This window comes from Mya arenaria, chromosome 10, assembly GCF_026914265.1.
Source record: "Mya arenaria isolate MELC-2E11 chromosome 10, ASM2691426v1".
Classification (NCBI taxonomy): domain Eukaryota; kingdom Metazoa; phylum Mollusca; class Bivalvia; order Myida; family Myidae; genus Mya; species Mya arenaria.
Window position 1 is genome coordinate 41,253,773 of NC_069131.1, and position 20,582 is coordinate 41,274,354.

General features: G+C 33.7%; 1 protein-coding gene across 1 annotated transcript; it reads left to right on the plus strand.

The window, feature by feature from the left end:
• Positions 1-312: 312 nt before the first annotated feature.
• On the plus strand, positions 313-16,266 carry LOC128205438 (receptor-type tyrosine-protein phosphatase mu-like). Its single transcript, XM_052907068.1, has 22 exons — positions 313-392; positions 1,313-1,383; positions 1,524-3,140; positions 4,325-4,427; positions 4,637-4,725; positions 5,387-5,548; positions 5,752-5,909; positions 6,158-6,245; positions 6,451-6,518; positions 6,954-6,990; positions 7,244-7,347; positions 7,839-7,964; positions 9,536-9,684; positions 10,105-10,240; positions 10,787-10,915; positions 11,534-11,636; positions 11,884-11,960; positions 12,340-12,474; positions 12,805-12,933; positions 13,283-13,437; positions 13,818-13,953; positions 14,061-16,266. Exons 1-22 carry the CDS (start codon positions 379-381, stop codon positions 14,151-14,153), a joined length of 3,879 nt encoding a protein of 1,292 aa, XP_052763028.1. The 5' UTR covers positions 313-378; the 3' UTR covers positions 14,154-16,266.
• Positions 16,267-20,582: the final 4,316 nt, after the last annotated feature.

Consider the following 20,582-nt stretch of genomic DNA (forward strand, 5'->3'; position numbering starts at 1 on the left):
AATAACTTTAACCTCAATTATTGTAACGACGACCAAACACGGTTCTTTGTACAGTGTAATGCTTATAATGCGATATTTAAGTCTTTCATTTCAACATTATTAAATATTGCAGGTACATAATATCATTTACTCATGAATCACTGTGGAATTCAAAGCGGCTAATATTCATATTGTTGTATCATGCTTCATAAGTCTATTCAGCCCATTGCAAGCGGTTAAATACAAGTGTCGAAATAGTGTAAGGTGGATAGGACTTACAACGTTTGTGACTTTTTCTTCCTGTTTGAGAAATATAAATATGACAGTCGTGACTGTGGATTGCCATGCTTAATACTAATGTGAGTGCACCCCCTTTTGGACGTGTGTTATTTCCGCGTAATGCAATATAAGACGTATGTAATTTATTTATTTGGGCATAATAAAAAATTAAAATATCTTAAATAGCATTGAATTAAGTAACATTTTATTTTGACTAAAGTGCCTATTCGATTAACGGTAGTCTACATTAATTATTGTAAAATTAAATTTTTGGGATTAATTTTTTGATTATCTTATCTAAGAACCGTACACTCCAGTAACATTGATGTGACATTAAAATCATTATATTTCAGTACGTTAATTAATTAATGGGCAGTTAAGTATTATTATTGTTTTGTATAATTATCTAAATGTTGATAGACATAACCCTACATCAAATAACTTACATGCTTATCGAGCTTAAATATCAAAGCCTTCAAAGGAGTAATATTATAATAATTATTAGTAATCACTTTTGTTTGTTTTTAAAAATAAATCAAACATAGTTTAAAAGAACAATGAAAATAACAGGAACCCAACGACAAAATACCAGAAACACATCATATTCAAACCACAAACATAACTAGAAACGCCAAAATCAGACCTCACACATATCATTATAACCGATAAATAATGGGATTACCGCCTCGGAACGGTCAGTGAAACACGAGTTCACTGGAACTCAGTCTACAGGAAGCTTTTACTAGATAGCATGACCATGACCTCCGAATATGTATCAATAATGTGAAAACTAAAAACATATAAGTTGGTGCGTTGATCTTGTGCTATTTTAGGCTTTTTGTATCATATTAAAACAATAGTTAGCTGTTAAATAAAATGATCTTTCTCAATTAACATCGCACACATACTAATACTGAATATTAAAACTCATGTTTATTTAGTGGCAATCATAATAATTATCAACCATACTTACTCCAAAAGAAGGATCAAGCAAGTGAATGAAGGTTACCAAATGTATGTCAATCAATATTTTTTTCTATTTTGTCCGAAACAGAGAACAAAGCCGAGACAGGATGATAATTCGGATAATTGCTCTACTGTTCGTCGCACGAACATGTATGGCAGGTAGGTGATTTTTTATTATTTAAACGCTATAAATACTGTGTCATATAGCTGAAAGTGTTTCCCACCTAACGTTATTTAAATATAGGAACATTTGATTGAAGTTATAACAAAAACAAATTGTTCAAACAAATGCCTTTCAGTGACGGTGAATATACATGGGGTGGTGACAAACTGTAGCCTGAACTGTGTGTGCTGTAAAGGAGGAAGGAACAAGTGTTATTCTGATTACCGTTGTTCGGAAGGGTGTGTTGATACCATATATGGTCACAGATGCCACAACGCTTGTAAGGGAAACTGTTATACATGCGAACAAAATCACGGAACACAATGTTACACCTGCAAGGCTGAATTTTATGATATAGCCAATTTGTGTAACGAGAGATGCTCAGTTGGGTGTGATGATGGGACATGTGATGATAACGGAAATTGTAGTCCATGTACAGCAACTTTTGCTGGAAATAAATGTGACACTTGCAAGCGGGGGTTTACTGGATCCTCTTGTACCGAATGCACTACTGGTTATTATGGAATCGACTGTAAACAATGTCCTAGCGGATGTAGAAATGAAAATTGTATGACTGATGGAACATGCTACCAATGCATTGATAAACTTTATGGGACTAACTGTAACAAGACTTGTTCTGAGGGTTGCAGAGGTGGGGCTTGCAATCAAGATGGTTCGTGTATCTGCAAAGAACATTTTACTGGTACAAAATGTGAAACTTGTAAAGAAGGGAAATACGGAAACGATTGTCAGCATACATGTAGTGTTGGTTGTGTAACATCGACATGTGACCGTAACACCGGGTCCTGTGCTTGTCGACCTAATTTTACCGGCGCTACATGCGATCAATGCAATGAAGACACTTACGGACAATCATGTGATTTACATTGCTCGGATAAATGCAGATATCGGAAATGCGAGAAAGGTGATGGAGCATGCACATTTGGTTGCGTGGCTGGTTATTCGGGTAGAAATTGTACGATCTTGTGTGACTCTAGTTGCGCGACATGTGATCTGTCTAATAAATCAATTTGTATTTCTTGTTTTCAAGGATATACTGGAGCTTCATGCAGTTGTCCCCCTAATTGTCAATGTAGTGAAAAGAGTGATAAATGCAGTCTTTGTAATGATATGTGGAAAAGTCCTGATTATCAATGCAAATGCCATGCGAAGTATTGCCATGTTATTGGTTGCAACGAATGTCTTAACAATACATTCTTTGTTGACAGCCTATTTTCTGCATGTTGTGAGTGTCCTGCAAATTGTAAAGGTGGTTCTTGCACGACAGGACCCCAATGTACAGATGGATGTAAAGATGGGTTTTATGGCATGAGCTGCTCCCTAAGATGTACATTGTTGGATGTTAAATGTGCTAAATGTAGTCAGACGTTTGGAAAGTGTTTGATATGTAACGACGGCTTTTATCCACATGCAAATGGAAGTTGTATTAGTTGCAATAGCAACTGTAGGAATATGCAGTGTCACCAACAGTCCGGAATCTGTGAGGCATGTTCAGATAACACCTACTATGGTTGGTATTGTAACCAATCATGCAGCTCCTCATGCTTTGAAAGCAAGTGTGATCAAAACACAGGTCATTGTTCTTTTGGATGCAAAGGCGGTTTCTTCGGGGAACAATGTCAAACAAAATGCCCTAAAGCTTGTAGGACAAGTGGTACAGAAACGAGATGTAATGGCGATGGACACTGTCAATTTGGCTGCGTCGATGGCTACGAAGGAGAGGAGTGCACAAGTAAGAATATGATTATTATACAATGAAACAAGCTTCCAAACTAATATAAATACACAATAACTGATTGTTGACATATATACCATTAGGTTTATATTAGGGATGGAAACCGGATACCAAATCGGTATCCGGATATTCGTATCAAGTATTCGAATACTATCCGGATACTCGTATCAAATTGTTTTCATAATAAGTAAATTTCCTATTATATGTCACCAACCTGTTATTTGACATAATTGTCCACTTAATTTATAAATCGTCATATGGCAATTTCACTTTTTCATTCATTCTTTCTCAGTCTTAATAATTTATAATGTTATAATCAAAGCTAAACAACTCATTTTACGTCATAAAACTCATGATGAATACCACATAAACACCTCGCGAATTTGATAGTCACTTCGGCCGAGGTGGTTGCTTGGTTACTGCCACGTGCTTTCGAGTTTGTTGATTTATCAGCAGGTTTCATGTTAAATGACGCTTTGATTATTTGATAGTCGATTGTAATTTTGTTTCATTACATTGTTTGATTTAATGCAATACCTACAATTTCTGCGGTGTTTTGTAATGAAGGATATAATTGCGGAAAAGATAAGAAGATAAAAAGATAATCTGATTTTTCTTTATTTACATGCGTGTACTTTTTTATTTATCAATAAACTAAACATGGATTAATGATCAATCCGTTTAATATCAACTAGTGCCAATTAGTGTCAATTAAGCACATCTGAGATCATAAAACAACACTTGTCATTGTAAACAAGGTCATAGAACTTCACAGGGTGCTGCACAAGGACACAATATCACGCCTTGTGCAAACACCCAATTAGTCCTTAGCAGACGATTTGTGACACATACCCGCTTCGCGACAGACACTGTTGATCACCTGAAATATTTCATCTGAAAAGTTTTATAACAATTGCTTTGTCTCTGCTAGGCTATTTCATTGAAATTTTAATTCTTAACGAATATTCGAATACCCATTTTGGTATCCGAATACTTGCGTGATATCCGGATATCCGGATACTCGAATATTCGCTTCCATCCCTAGTTTATATTGAAATTAGATCAAGTAAATCATGCAATTATTAAAAAATAAGTATGAGCCTTACCAAGTTCATTTTAGGGCCGAATTAGTAGTTCGTATGATGTAGTAAGATCATCAAACATACATATTTCTTGAAAAGATGAAACAGCCGGATCATTAGTAGGAGCTATTGCGGGCGGTGTGAGTGGTGGCGTTGTAGTCATTGTTGCCGTCGCTGTTGCATTTTTCTTCTTTCGACGAAGGTATATAATATTAGTTATACAATGTTTGTATTCCAGCTTTGTTTATTATGTGTATTATGTAAATGTGACGGGGAACAATCATTTGGCGATACCGTGCAATTTGAAAAATAAGGTATTTAATTCGATTAAAATAACATATGATCAGATTGTTTTAATGTAAAAAGCTCTAACTGACTACATTTTTACGTTATGTGCTTTACTTTTATTAGAACAACTCGTCTACCTGCGTCGAGCCAAATCAAGGAAAATGTTAATACAACATTCCAGGCTAACATTACGGACGAAAAGAAAAAAGAAAGTAAGTCCATACTAAATTTGCCGGTTAGGTTAGGGTATCTTTAATACGAACATCTTTGTAATATCTCAAGGAATTACAATCAACTTTCCGTAACATTATCGAAAATATATTAAAAAGCTAAGGCATCATCTTGATTATACAATTCGAGTTTAAAGTGATTAGACACCAAAGATACAACTGCAAAAAGAAGAAATGAACATTGTTAAAAAAAATTACTTCAACTTGATATCGTTGTGTACAACGCAGTGAATCTTACGTATTGATGTATCACATCGCTTATAACCCATGTATCTTTCGTGCAGTTTTTGCGTAAATTTCTAATTCGAAATTCACTGGAATTGTATTCCACGCAAATACCATTAAATTTAGAACTAGCGTCGGTATAGCTATCTTTACTAAGTACGTGACTTTTACAGACTAAATATTCACCATATTAACTGGGAAATTAATATGCGATAATTCTAAACTGAGCTGAGACAGCGACAAAATATTATTTTAATCATGTAAAGTGATCTATTACCGTCCTCATATTAGCTCAAATTGACTATGCATTCCTTGTTTTCATGAAATACTGCATTTGCCGATGTTGGGACTATCTGTCTTGTCCTTTTAATGAAAAAATATATTTTTGTATCTATCTTGAAATACTTGTTTTCATCAGCACAAGATCGGACATACTATAACGAAGGACAAATTAAGAGAGAATCCGCAAACCCAAACCCAAAGAGTCCCCGGCCACCAGCAAACAAACCCACTTCTGTAAAGCAGCAAGTATCTACACATGAGGAAACTGCATTTGAAAACGAGATTGACCTTGAGAAAGGTAAGCTTTACAACGGATTTTGTAAGATATTAGTTTCAGTCAAAGAGTTGGTCTAAATTGTACACTCTGTCGACAAATCTAAAGCCAGTTACGTAAGTCGGTCATTTGTTTGACTTCGATTTAAAGTTAGCTCTGTAATTGTTTAATTATGATGTGACATAGTCTTTATATTTACATTTTAATTAGTTCATTGTGTAATGTAGATGACGAGAGGAATAGGGCTCTTGAGAATTCTTCAAGAGGTGATCAGACGTACTACAATGAACTTGGATCATCGACTAATAAGTCAAAAGTACACATTAATCAACTCGTCAAGTATGTGGACGGAAAGACACATGATGCGTTTAGTGCTGAGTTTGAGGTAAATGTTATGATCGATCGTATAACATGGTTATTAGTAGAATGTATAAGAATGACATTGACGTACCTATAATTCTAAAGGTATATTCTTGAAAATACGAAATAAGTTTTAGAAAGTGCTATACAGGAACATTTTAAGAGTTATACTATAGTTTAATTTCCCGAAAATTTTAATTTAAGTCATTATAATTTTTATACTCCTTATTTGTTTTAATTACAAATGTGTGAGTTCATTTTACCCGTTAACAGAAATTTTCTCGCGGTCTTGTGAAGCCGTATGTGGAATCGCAGAAGAAAGAGAACATGAGTAAGAATCGGTACAACGGCATTTATCCATGTAAGTGATGATCATTGTTATTGCATATTGTATGTGTCAAGTTTGATTTTAGTACAAATTAGTAGCGATTCAGGACGTTATGACCTTTGATAATAAGGAAATGAAACTGAAAAGGTAGTTACATTTGTATCTTTAGAGTTCCCAAAAAAGGAAATGTTAGTCTTAATATATATATTTGACTTATGTGTTGTTTTCTACCCTTTAGACGATGATTCAAGGGTCAGAGTCACGGGCAGTGGTGGATCAGACTACATAAATGCCAGCTTTATCGACGTATGTAGCTATGCCGTACCATAAATACATTGTAATTGAATGAGCTCGTCTGATTGTTGAAGGAAAATAGCCTTGGCTATAACTCAACCACCGTTCACGATATTAAAATGCAACTTGGTACACATGATACAATTGACAACCAGCATAGAAAGGGCTTTATTAATTATGGACGTATGGCTCTTATTCGACCTGAAAAAAACCCATCTAAGATAAGCATTTGTAAATCTATCAAATATGTAAAACATTAACTATCTTCTCCGTGGTTTTATTGGCATGCTACCTAGCCCTTGTTATTAAAAAATTGGTATTGTTTAACATTTATACTAGTATGTTTTTTCTACAAGTCTGTTCTATTATAGTGTTATTATTTCTAACCGTTGAGAAGAGAAGGGCAAAGTGATTTTAAATACTTCGCTATAATAATACCTTTTTCAGGGTTTTAAGAAGCAGAAACAGTATATCGCTACATTAGGTAAGAAGGAAAACTTACATGTGATAGCCATACCTTAAATCGATGTGTCATCATACGCATAGTTTGTAAAAAAGAGAGCAGAAAGTAGTAAATAAATGTCATTATTTCATAAATAAAAGTAAGTAATGATAATAGTGTTAACATGATGCAAATGGGCATAAATATTATTTTCGACACGACGTATTGAAAACATTGAATTCATCAGAAAGAAACTAAGATACGATTTTTGCTTCATGCCATAATTCCATTGCAGGTCCAATGTCACAACAATTAGAAGATTTCAGTTTGTTTTGGAAAATGATTTGGCAACAAAGAGTTGAAAAGATTGTTATGGTTACCAATCTCATTGAACATGGAGTAAGTATTAAATTAACATTTATTTTGTATGGTTATGATAAGATTCAGTATATGTATAATACAAGGAAGGAAAGCTATGCCCGAGGTGCTGTTAAGGACTTATTGAAAATAATTTAATCGACCCAAATAAGGTCAAGTTTGTTTTTGTCTTATTAATCACATTATTATTTTTCCATAACCACATTTCCACATGTACATTTATTACAAATTGAGTGATCAGTGTAAAAATTGGATCATGTCGTAGACCGCTTTTGAAAATAAGTATGTATGTCATCTTTTTTACCAGAACATAATGTTAACTTTTTTTATATATCAGTGAGAAACGGCATTTCGAAAACATTAAGATAACTACTTCTTTAAGTCATAATAATGTTAATGAACATGAGTGTTAAATGCATGTCTTTTTGTAGACTTAATATGTACATCACTTATTGGAGTGAAAATACAACGTAATGTTATTGTTGTCAACGATTGTTGGAGTACTATTTTAGACCCCTAAATGCGAGCAATACTGGCCAAACCCGGGGGCCGGTAAGAGGTATGGTAACATAAAGGTGGAGAGCCGCTCTGAGGATGAATATGCCGAGTTTACCCGGCGAGCCTTATCAGTGACCATGGTAAGCTGACAACCGATGTCTACCAATGGACTTTATTGAATATGTTATAGGCTTCTTTAAACAAAGATAACCTCTTAGCTAGTGCTGCGTGGCGTTGTAATCAACCAATCATTACTCTTACAAATAGAGTTACCTGTTATGTTCATACTATTATATAATGGTATCTTTATGCAGAGTTTATTAACAATATAATATGATCATGCATCATTGTACCTTGTACAAAATTACGAATTGTGTTCATGTTTGGTTCAAATTCAAGACACATTTTCTCAGTTTTGTTACATGAATAACCAGATTACGAAAATGGTATAATTTCCTTTCTTAAATGCATTTTACTTCAACTAGAAGCAATTCTCGAAGGGTTTCACGCATTCATAAAAGTACATTGTCAATATTGACTGCAATGTTTCAGCGAGATCATTGAAACTAGCATACTTTAAACTAAAGCATCTTGAAGGCAAACCGACATATTTTTTCCCGGGTATTAATTGACAAACAACCCCCGCTCATTGTAACGAAATCCTTTTATGACTAGGCCATTGCATTATTCATAGCTATGTTAAATTGCACTGCTATTTTAGTTACAACTATTGAAATAGTTCGCATGAGTTGTTCAAAATGTTGTGCCACGCACCTGTGTTTTTTTGTGACTTTTTTGCCCGAATTTAACAATATGATATCATTTTCTTTTGATATCAGACAATGATATCTATATTAACTTTCTGTACAATATATTAGCAGTTCACACTGTAAACTTACAAGAGCGTAAACAATTATTAATACGACGATCAAAATAAGCGTGTCAATGAGTGGATGCAACACATTTCACTCATTGAACATTAATAATTTTATGACAATATCGTAATTGCCTACTTTAAAACCCAAACTACCAAACATACAACCAACAGTTTAGAGCACGCAACTGAAAATACAATAAGGGGGAAAGCCTCATTAACATAATCAACTACCGATAACCTGAATGACCCATCTAGTTCACACTGTATACTTCAAATGTTTTGCACGGGCTTGCAATAGTAAAAGTCTTGCTACAAAGGGACATTCAAACATGAAATATAACTTCATTTATTTCATTTACATGCAAGAAGAAACTCTATTGAATCAGATTTGTTCAGCAATGTGCATTCGTTACGGTTGGAGGACTCTCAATGGTCATTTATTCTCTCCTCGAAATAAAAATTTAGTCAAATCAATAGAGTATTAGGTAAACATATTTGTCACGAAGGCGCTGAGATTTATTTAATGCGAAAGTTCCGTAGACATGTTACAAAGGCTATCATACAACAAACGTCTGTAGGCAATTCGACAGTTCTTAGCCGAGCAAACACCATCGCGGTTTACATCAATATTTATTTGACAAACTACAGAAACAAGCACAGTATGCAAAAGTTTAAACATAAACACTTCTATATTTGAGAACCACTTGCAACGGTCAAAGCTCTGAAAATATAAGCCGGTTTCCTGTCTCCAAATTCAGTAAAATCATAATAGTATGCATACAAATAATGGATACATTACAATTGTATCATACTCACACATCTAAATGCATACAGGGGACCGAAGAAAGGACGTTGCACCATCTGCACTTCACTTGTTGGCCTGACAAAGCCATACCCGACGATGTAACCGCAATGATAGAGTTCCGACAGAGGGTTATGAGTACGCCGAATACTCTAAATGGACCAACCGTTGTGCATTGCAGGTTTGAAGAAATTTCATGTAATATTATTAATATATTAGATTTACGTTAAAGAAAGAAATGCCATTCTGTTGTGTATACTTTTTTTCTTCTCGTGGCCAATGAATAGTTTTGAGTTTATTTGAATAAATTGTTACTCCGTTTTAAACATAAGATGACGTATATATGATTGAAGTGAGAAGAAATACAACAAACTTGGCTGTTAAATAGTTTGAACCTTGGACTGTTTAAAGATGGCGGAAAGTAAATTGTGTACTTCCTAGAACAAAGTATTTCAAAAGGGCTTCTATTTTTAATGAAACAGTGAAAATGTTTACTTATCAGAATATGATAAATACGTTTGTTATCATTGAGTGTAGAGTTTCATTCTGAATAACCATGTTTTTAATGACATTCCGTAACATTTGTATGTTATCATTGCAGCGCTGGTGTAGGAAGAACAGGCACATACATTGCTCTGGACATTCTCACAAAAGAAGGAGAGGCGGAACGAGCCATTGATATCGCGGGATGTGTCCACAAAATGCGCCTGAACAGGCCGAATATGGTTCAGACATTGGTGAGATTTATGGATCAAGTTTAAGCATTTATTGGATTGGATAATGATATTGCAACATGACCACACGAGTACAAAGCATAAACTAGCTACTACTTTAAGTCATGGTTAGATTTTGATTAATGTTTGCTCATTTTATTTGCGAGTCAATGCACAGCACGATCATAAACTTTAACCATACGAATACCTCTTATTGTTGCTAAAAGTAGCATAATTTTTGTATAGTTTTCCATATGTCTCCAAAATGTTCGCTTGTTTAATGCGGGTTCTCTTCCGAGTTTCCTTGATAATTGTGAGCATATTTTAATACTTAACACCGCATGCATTGATGATATACACCTGAGAACATGTCGCCATAATATTCATTTGTAATAAAATCCAAATTTGTGTAATTGAGACTTTTAATTCTTTAAATGTTTTGCTTTTTAAGCCAGTCTTTTCCTTTTCCAAATAAATATGAATTCCATCAGTAAGAATCCTATCGTCTATGCATCCGGTCATTGTATTCAAATGATATTGACTCTTAACACTTTCATTATCTCGTTACAGGAGCAGTACCAGTTTCTGCACACAGCTTTGGTTTACTCGTTGACCTTCGACTGTAAACAAATCAAGGGAGAGAACTTCAACCAGTTCATGAGCAACCATTCTACACAAGAACTGAATAGTCAGTTTAAGGTAGGTATCATTGAATATATTCATTATATTGATAAGTATTATAGTCGATCGCCTGCCATCCAAAAGGTTTCATGTCCGTGTGTACTTCTAGCATTTTCACTTCCCGATATAGAAATTCGAGTGGATGCCGTTCTTTGAACGGGAACAAGTACGATAAAAAGTCTTAGCTTAAAGTCATGTTTTAATAAGCGTAACAGCTGAAATATAAACAAATGAGGGTAGGGGAGTCTTCTGGTTGTCTCTTTTAAGAAACACGTAAATGTACAAGTATAGCGTTTTTTCATTAGCGTTGTGAAAAATGTTAATGCTAGGCATTATGCTCCGAAAGCATTAACATATCGAAATGAAATTTTATCATATCGTCACCCTAAGTTCAGGTAGATTATCGCATTAGATATTTACAATGTCAAAATATATTTTGTATTTGAAATATTAGACATGGCAACCGTATTTCCTTTTGTTTTGAGGTTCACAAACAGCTTGCAAACATAAGCATACCATTTTAAGTGTCGTGTTGTAGTCCTATCTTAAAAACATTATTTCAAGATATTATTCAATTTTGTAGACTGCAATTAAAACATAGTGTGTTTGCCTGAATTGAATTTATTTCATTTTCAGCGACTGCAACACGCAGTCGTAAAACGAACTAAAGACGAAACAATGGCAGTTGAGCGCAATAAACAGCACCTGAGTAAAAACAGAGCAAATGCAGATATTCCGGGTAAATATTGCAGACATGCTCAAAACGTCTATCACAATAACTGCTTTTGTGGTAAAATTATTTCGAATATTCTTTTGGCAATCGATGCTGAATAATACGTATATTAATGTTCCAGTTGCATTGTCTTTATGTACAATGACAGATGTAATGAAAGAATGAAGGTTTTATGTACTTAGTACAATCCATGTCAATTCTTAATGTCTTTGTGATTATGTGTTCGGATTTTGATAGTGCTGCTTTTGCTTAGGTAACGAAAACAGGCCAAGACTTTACCTGAACCTCAAACATGGGGCGTCAGACTACATCAATGCTGTATACATTCACGTAAGCATATCACTATTTCTTAGTTTGCGTTTCTAAAATCAAGTGCATATTCTTAATAGTTACATATAGCCACCTACTAATTACTTTAATTAACATTTCCATCGTCTGCATGTGGTGCAATGGTGTCGATATTTTACCCTTTATATAATGTGGACAAAAACAATATTAAAGACTGTTATTTGTCGCTGCTGGTTCAGATGGTACGAAATATGGATGTGTTCTTTGGTCTAATTGTCTTTATATTTATCAAGTAAATTTCATTTAATCAGGGTTCATATTTTAACAAGTCTTCCAACATCGTCTTCATCAGCTGACCTGTTCCAGATCAACAAACAATATCATTGGTCGTAATATATTTTAATTGGTTTGCGTTTTACAGAGCTTCAGAACCAAGAAACGTTACCTGGTAGCACAGACTCCACTTCCAGAGACTGTAATCGACTTTTTGACGCTTGTTGTCCAAGAGAGCTGTTCATGTATCGTCAGCTTCGAAGCTGATATGGACAAACAAAGAGTAACGTTCTCTTTATCATTTAGTTTCAGTAGATATATTATAACCGACAGACACAACGTCAGACGTAGGTACCAGTTGTCAGCCATTTATTAAACAGACCAATGTAGAATTACTATTATATAAATGAATTATAGCCAATAGTTATTTCATCAAATACAATTCTAAACCTTGGATAAACAATCTCGTCCTGACCGGAAGGCCACCTATTATACAGTTGAATGGTTCTGATAAAAATTGTCTTATCAAAATGATGCTTCTAATATTTCAAAACAATACCTTGTAAAACGATTTGATTTTTGAACGCTTTACTAAATCTTATTATTTTCACAGAATATCGGCATATATTACCCAGCGGCAACCCAAGAAGTTCTGAAAGCTGGAACATTTCAAGTCAGATGCTTAAGAGAGGAATGGAAATCGTTCTACGCAGAGCAAACGTTGAAAATACGAAACAAAGGGGTAGGGGAATAACTTACTGTAGTTTCATTGAGATTTAAATGTATGTATCAATTATAATCGTTTTGTCAATAAGCTGTTGAATTCGATTATTTTTCTTCCCATTTATGTATGAGTGTAGTAGACTTTACATAATTCTTTATTAATTGCAATGTCCTTGAAACGGAATTAAACTTCAGACGATTTTAAGAAAACATATATATGTATTCATCCATTATCTATTTTTACAATTAATACATGAGACACATATTTCAATTTGAAGTTTTGCAAACGTGTATGCACGTAGATACGATTGGAAACTGTTTCAAATCAATGATCGTAAAAGTCAACATGTTAATACTTACTTTTCCAGACGAGTACTGATCGAACCATTCCACATCTTCAATTTACCGACTGGGATAAAATGAACAATATTCCAAGGTCAACTATAAACTTTCTGTCATTTCTGAACGTGATAGAGAATGTCACAAAACAGTCAGGTGACGGGCCGATCTTGGTCCATTGCTTGTGAGTACTGATTGGTGAACTTAATGCTGAGAAAACCTGGTTGGATGTTGTTTTTTTTTATATATGACAGGAAAGACTTAGCATTAGTCTCAGATTGAAGTATAGACATCTAACAATGTGTTGCCATCTGCCATCTAGGTCATTACAATCGATTGTCCATAAAAACGAATGGAATATTTTCTTTATTATTGCAAAACAACCAACTAATTGACTATATGTATTGCAACAAATATCCTTAACACAGAGAGGGTGTTAGTTGTATGTTCATCTAGGCCATAACAATCGATTTCACATCTCGTGTCCATGACAAATGTAATAAACTCTTAAACATTGCATAACCATAACTATGTATTGCTAAAATCTACGTGTCATTTACACAGAGATGGTGCGGGCAAAAGCGGTCTATTCTGTGTGGTCTCGTTGCTTCTTCATAAGATGGCCGTGGAACAAGAAGTCAGTGTGCTTAACTCTGTTAGGAAGGTCAAAACTATGAGGAGGTTAGCGATCCCAAACCAGGTAGATAGTTTCAAATTTATTTTTGTCATAGTCATTCTGTCATTGTGCTGTAGTTTAAATGACAAAGTCCGTGTTTCTGTGTCTACATTTTTGTTTTTGTGTTTTAGAACCAATTTGTCTTCTGTCACGGATGTGTTTCTGAGTATCTAAGTTCCTTTGATGTATACGCCAACTTGAACGAAGAAACGGGGAGACTGTGAAGTTCATCGAATATCAAAGTTAGAAAAGGAGATTTTAGAGTATATAGATGACATTGTGCAAACTTATGTTTCATGTTTTTCTTTGCAATATGTTTTATAAATTATTATAGATATCACAAACCGTAAAACATATGTCTTATATCGACTTACTTACAAAACATATTCATGATTTTTTATAGTCAGCTTTGTACATACTTGCCCTTAAGTACGGTTCTATTTCATGGTACATACTCTAATGATCTATTAACTATTTGAACAACCTGTATTTAGCTGCACGTAATATACTATTTATAGCCAGTCAACAACATTGGAAAACACCTATTGAACATTGTGTTATAACAATATTTAATTGGTCTATTAAGTCCATTGTGTTGTGTTTTGGTTTTCTTGTCTTAAGGTTTCCGATGCTCAATTCTGTAAACTAAGGATGTCTTGTAATCTTGTATTTTAAGGTATATTTTGAAAAGGGTCTGTTTGCATTATAAAAAGAATACACGTATGTAAAAAGTAAGACATTTTATTATTCACACCTTTTTGTGAAATGTTAACTCATTTGCCAAACATTAATGTAAACTTATTTATTGCTGGTTCTATCGAACTTAAAAAACTGTTTTGTACTCACATTATCTTATTCTTAAATATATTATACTCATAACTACAGTTTTACTGCTGTCATGGAACATTTTGCACGTGCACTTTTGTATTTATCTCTCTTTGTTTTGCTTTTTTCTGTAAAGTGAACATGATGCTTTAACACTGAACTTGTTTATTATATTATCGGAGTCGTATTTCGTGACGCCAATGTCGTTGAGCATGCTCAGCTTCTTCTGGTACTGCCATATGTGTATTTGAATTTGCTAGTTCATTTTTAATTCCATCGTCAAATTGCGTGTGTTATTAACCATTGAAAAGTATTGATAGGTGTACATTATTTTTGAACCATTACTAATCTTTCAACATTTAGATTATATTGTAAAGTATATTCGCATCCCTGGCATAATTGTTCTATATGACAAAAGTGTATATCACTTCAAACTATAAAGCAACCTTAACTTTTTTATACATAATTGGCTAGATAATTAACAAAGTAACACTTATACATCATGTTATACTATGAACTTTAAAATATAATATTCATCTTATATCATTCATTGTAAGATTTGGATAACCCGTAAATTTAATATTAAGGCAAATCGGTGTACTCTCCCTTAGTTTTATACATAACTTAGTGTGTTTAATAACATGGTTGCTCTAAGCTAAGCCTAAATTAATTTTCTTTACATGTATAATTTAAATGTAGATTATTTGATGTCATTATTATATATTTGGTTTATATTCCTACAATTAAACAAACTTATACTGATGTTATCCTTTTTCTAATGTTTCATTTTGATAACGACCTTTACACAACATCTTGAATACCAAGCGCTTCAGTTCATTTATGTGGTGTTTTGTTTTTATTTTTCAAACATATTTTTCTTGTTGGTTGTTCTTGGATTTCCATATAATTAAGATTATCTACTGTACTGATCGATACTTCTATTTGACATTTCAATCCAAACATACTTAAATATATGCTGCATCAGTTGATCAGAACATAAAAAGGTTTCCAAAGGTTTGAGAAGACGCCACAAACAAATGATGATTTAAGCATGAATTGTTTTATATCAGGATAGTTTCAAAACAGATTTTTGACCTTTTTAAAGATACATTTTAGTAACAAAAATATATTTTGCTGCTCATCCATCTACTGTTCAAACTTATCTGATACCTTAAGTTTTGGTAGAAAAACAATCAAGATAGCATATACATTTGAAAATAGCATGATGGATTTAGTTGAGATTAAACTAAATATATTATTCATTGGTGTCATTGAAGAAAAAACTTAATCATGTTGGTTTGATTTGCAGTGACAATCAAATCTTAATATGCTTTTACGAGACCATGTACACAACATTTATGATTTGGATACATCGTTTAAAGTATACAAATGTTTTATTACTAACAATGACTTATTTATAAAATCATCTACTGATAGGTAAATCGAATTTTACATGATTTTCTTTCAGAAAATATGAATATATCTTTATATATGTTATCACCGTTAATCAGAGAGCTTTATAATAAACGTATAGTATCTTAGTTTGTGTTTCTATTAGTTAATATGCAATGTAATGTTATTAGTATCTGAGCGTTTAATTGATGGTAGACCGTGGCAGCATGCAGAAAATTAGGTACAGTGGCCATCAGAGGACCACGTTACCAGGACATAACACAAAAATAACTTTTACCTTTATTTAGTTCGCATTACTTAACCATAACTCTTTTTGAAGACAGTTTTTATCTAATCTAAAGCGCTCTCGAGTCCGTCCTCTTGTAGAACTTGATGAAGAAGTGCTGAAAAAGCGAAACACCATTTCCATGGTCGAACTCCCTGAACGCTTAACCTCTCTTAGAAAGTCGTACCTCTATACCACTAAGCAACTGTCATCAATTGACCTATATGTAATTATCACAAACGATAGCTTATATGAATAATGCAAGTGGCCATCTTTAAAAAATAAAATGGCAAACGGATTTGTTTTTTCAAAAGCAATTATTTGAAGTCGCTTTTGGTTTTCTACTTCGAATGTTGTATAATTCTGTAACCAGCGTTATCAAGGGGCCAGTATATATTATATCCAAATAATTGTCCGTTGCCAAATGGACAATAAAGTCAGACATTTTCATCGCTATTTCCTCTTTTTTATTTGACCATTCGAAAAGGTAGCATTCAAATTTTCTGAAAGCCCCACTCGTACCACCCTTGTCTCTTAATAGTGGTTGTCAAAATTGCTAAATTACGAAAACAAACAATTATGAGCCTTATGGTTTTTAAGCTGATGAATATGGAAACGATTTAAAACATACATTGTCTGCATACATTTCCACCAACCCGGCTTCAACAACCATGGTGTACCACATACAGGTTCAACCGCACTCCGTTCCGCACGACTCCACAAACTGGTCTATAGCAGGAGCGCACAATGGCGATTTACGTGAAGTCATTACTTGAGAAAAACCTATAATAATACATATCTATGCAAGTTGGTATTTTTTTATTCAAGTTCTATTATTTCATTATGAGCTGGGTCTTTTGCAGAAACATCTGCATTTAGAGTGATAGGGGAATTATAAAGACAAGCATAGTAAAACATAGTAGCCAAAACTTAAAGGGGCTGTGTCACAGATTGGCACCAAAAAAAGTGTTTTTCTGTAACGAATCTCAGGACAATTATCTAATAGAATGTGTTACGCTTTGATATCATAATTGTAAAAAAATGTACCAAAATGTAAAAATTCGAACCCGCGACGCCAAAATTGAAGTCCAGCGTCTAACTCACTGAGCTACAAAGGCTTATTTTAATCGGGTGACATAATTAAGCTATACACCTACCTCGGTAATATCACGTGATAACACAGACTAGCCAGTCACGCATAAGGAATGAATTCTACCTGGTAGACATACCCAGTAATCATTTTTAATGGAAAAAAAGAAATAACTGCTAAACTTAAATAAATTGGAAACTATGTGGTACTTCAGTTAGTAAGTTTCAATTCATTGTACACATCGATGCCAAGTTTATGTCAGTTTTCGACAATTTTCTTTTTTTTCGCTATTTTATCATCCGTGTGACAGCCCCGTTAAGGGGTTGTATCGATTTCCAATTATGTGATAGAATAAGAATAGAGTGCTTGTTTCAAATAAATGAACTATTGAAATACTTACGTGAACTTCCAAATGTCCGATTTAAATTATCGATGTTGTATTATTGGCATGTCGAACAACTATGAAATGACGTAACGGTATTGGTGCATTATAAAAATTACTACTTACTTAGTTATAATTATGTCTGATAGAACAAAATGCTTCACGGCAAAATCGGTCCAAATTATTAACAGAGAGTACATTCATATAAACCTTTAGTGTACAATATGTTAGAGCCAACCTCGATACAAATATATGTTATAACATGTGAATAATAATTATCTGTAATTACAGCATTTGTCCATTCTATAGCCATACATTCCCTATTCTCAATGGCATATTTAATTTTACATTAATTTGTGTTCCGTATTCCATGGTCAATATTGTCTCTCATTTTAACTTTATACTGTGACGTATATTCGCAAATTGTCACTGTCAATATTGTTGAAAATGATGTGTTCCGTCTAGTATGAATTATTGAAATACTCATTTAGTGATTAGTCTGTCAAATCGACTTTAAAATTCTTTTTTATATGTTATCATTACTAATAGAATTATACTAAATAAATGTCTGTTTCTTTCTGTTATTATGAAATGTTTGAGCTATATGGTGTCAAAGGGTAGCTAGCTCAAACAATGGATAAAAACGCCCAAATCAGTTTTATGATAACCAGTTCTCGAAGGGAAGGCAAAACTACCAAATAACATATTCGACAATTAACGATCGCAAAGATCAGAACAAACAAAGACGAAACGAGCAACAGAAAACCCCGATATGGACCTTCGTTGCATGAAAACTAATATTAGGTATAACAATTCTCGGTGAAGCACATTGCCATGATATTACACGAAAAATATTTACCCTAATTCAGCTCGAATAAGTTGTTCTTAACTCGCTGTGGAAACAGCTATATTCTTATCTTAACTACCAATTACACGTATGTGGCAAAATACAACAATTAATGAACATATTTATAGTGGCGCTCCGCGAATCCTAGACCCGTCTGGAAGAATCGTACATCTTCCCCACTAAACCACTCTGACGCCAAAAATTCATTATATAATTACTTGCTGTACTTACAATAGAATATTACTGTAGACAGATGGGGTTTTAATTAGCGGTGACGAAATGCCTGCGATTTCCATTCGAAAATATGGATTTGCTTCCTTCAAAAGGGACATAACCGTTGTACATTGACAATACAGCACAAAGGGGCAGGGGTAAGCATCAAAAACTGCTTCCCTGACACTGATGTTAAGTAATTGAATGCTACAGAAACAATGAAATCGTTTGACTAATAAATGTTGGGCATAAAATCGTAATTTTGTGAAATAAATTTAATTATGTCTGATTTACGATTGTAGTGTAATCATTTGAATAATGTTCTATCAATTGAACCATACATTCGGAAAAAAAATCGATCACCTTTACAGACGATCACTGATCAGACCATTCCACACTTTCAATTTACCGACTGGGATGAAATGAAGAATATTCCAAAGTCAACGACAAATTTTCTGTCGTTTTTGAACGTGATAGAAACTGTCACGACACAACATGATGACGGACCGATATTGGTCCATTGTTTGTACGTTTTCATTCAATTTAAAGTCACATTTAAAATTTCTTTGGATGCCGGTTTATATCAACATCGGTATGATCAGTATTATCAGTTGATCAAATGAAGTTCGAGAAAATAATGTTTTTATGAATCCTATGGCTATTTTTATTGCCGATGTAATTTAAAATAATGATTGGAAATGCTCAACATAAACGTAGGATTTAAGTACTGAATAGAAATACCTGAATAATAATTATCTTACTTGTATGTAAATCAAGGCGATTACTATCTATTACACAGTGATGGTGCGGGCAAAAGCGGTCTTTTCTGTGTGGTTTCGTTCCTTCTCCACAAAATGGCCGTGGAACACGAAGTCAGCGTGCTCAATGCTGTTAGGAAGATCAAAACAATGCGGAGACTAGCAATCCCCAATGAGGTGAATAATTCATCCCTAAAAAATATTAGGGACGGATACCAGTATCGTAGTTAATGATCCGATGCGTAAAAAGTATTTATGATTACAGCATTTATGCGCTAGAAATCATTATGTGTTATTAAACAACATGTTTTCATTTATTTTTCCAGGAACAATTTGTGTTCTGCCATGGATGCGTTTCGGAGTATCTTAGTTCGTTCGACGTTTACGCCAAGTTTAGTGAAAAAACGGGGAACATTTAATGCTCTGGCCTATCGTTACCGCTGAAGATTAAGACACAAGACAGTTTATAAAATATTGGCATTACGAATGCCCGACGAGGGGCATTGTGTGTTTAATTATTTGCAGCACGTCAGATGTAAAGTAAACTATATTTATTTCATTATTGTACATGTACGTAACATAAATGTATTAACTAATCTTCAAAGTGTATTTTATACCGTATTATCTGCAGTTATATTGTATGAGTGTTTTTGAAAATGGATATACAATCAATAAACGATCTCTTATGTAGTCTCAATACTAATAAAAGACTATGTATCGTTGAAAGAGAGTTTCATGTAACCTCATGGCAAACAATTCTTAGTTAAGCATTTGTAAGAACAATATTCGAGTGGTATGTTTTCATTTTCATGATGTTGTTTTTCATATTGTATTCTTTGTATTGGTATCATTTGTAACGT

What these genes read in the sequence shown, in the direction of transcription:
- LOC128205438 (XM_052907068.1), top strand. An exon ending in CCAATCTCATTGAACATGGA is followed by an intron (nt 7,348 to 7,838) that starts GTAAGTATTAAA and finishes GTACTATTTTAG; the next exon opens with ACCCCTAAATGCGAGCAATA. An exon ending in CTGATATGGACAAACAAAGA is followed by an intron (nt 12,475 to 12,804) that starts GTAACGTTCTCT and finishes TTATTTTCACAG; the next exon opens with AATATCGGCATATATTACCC.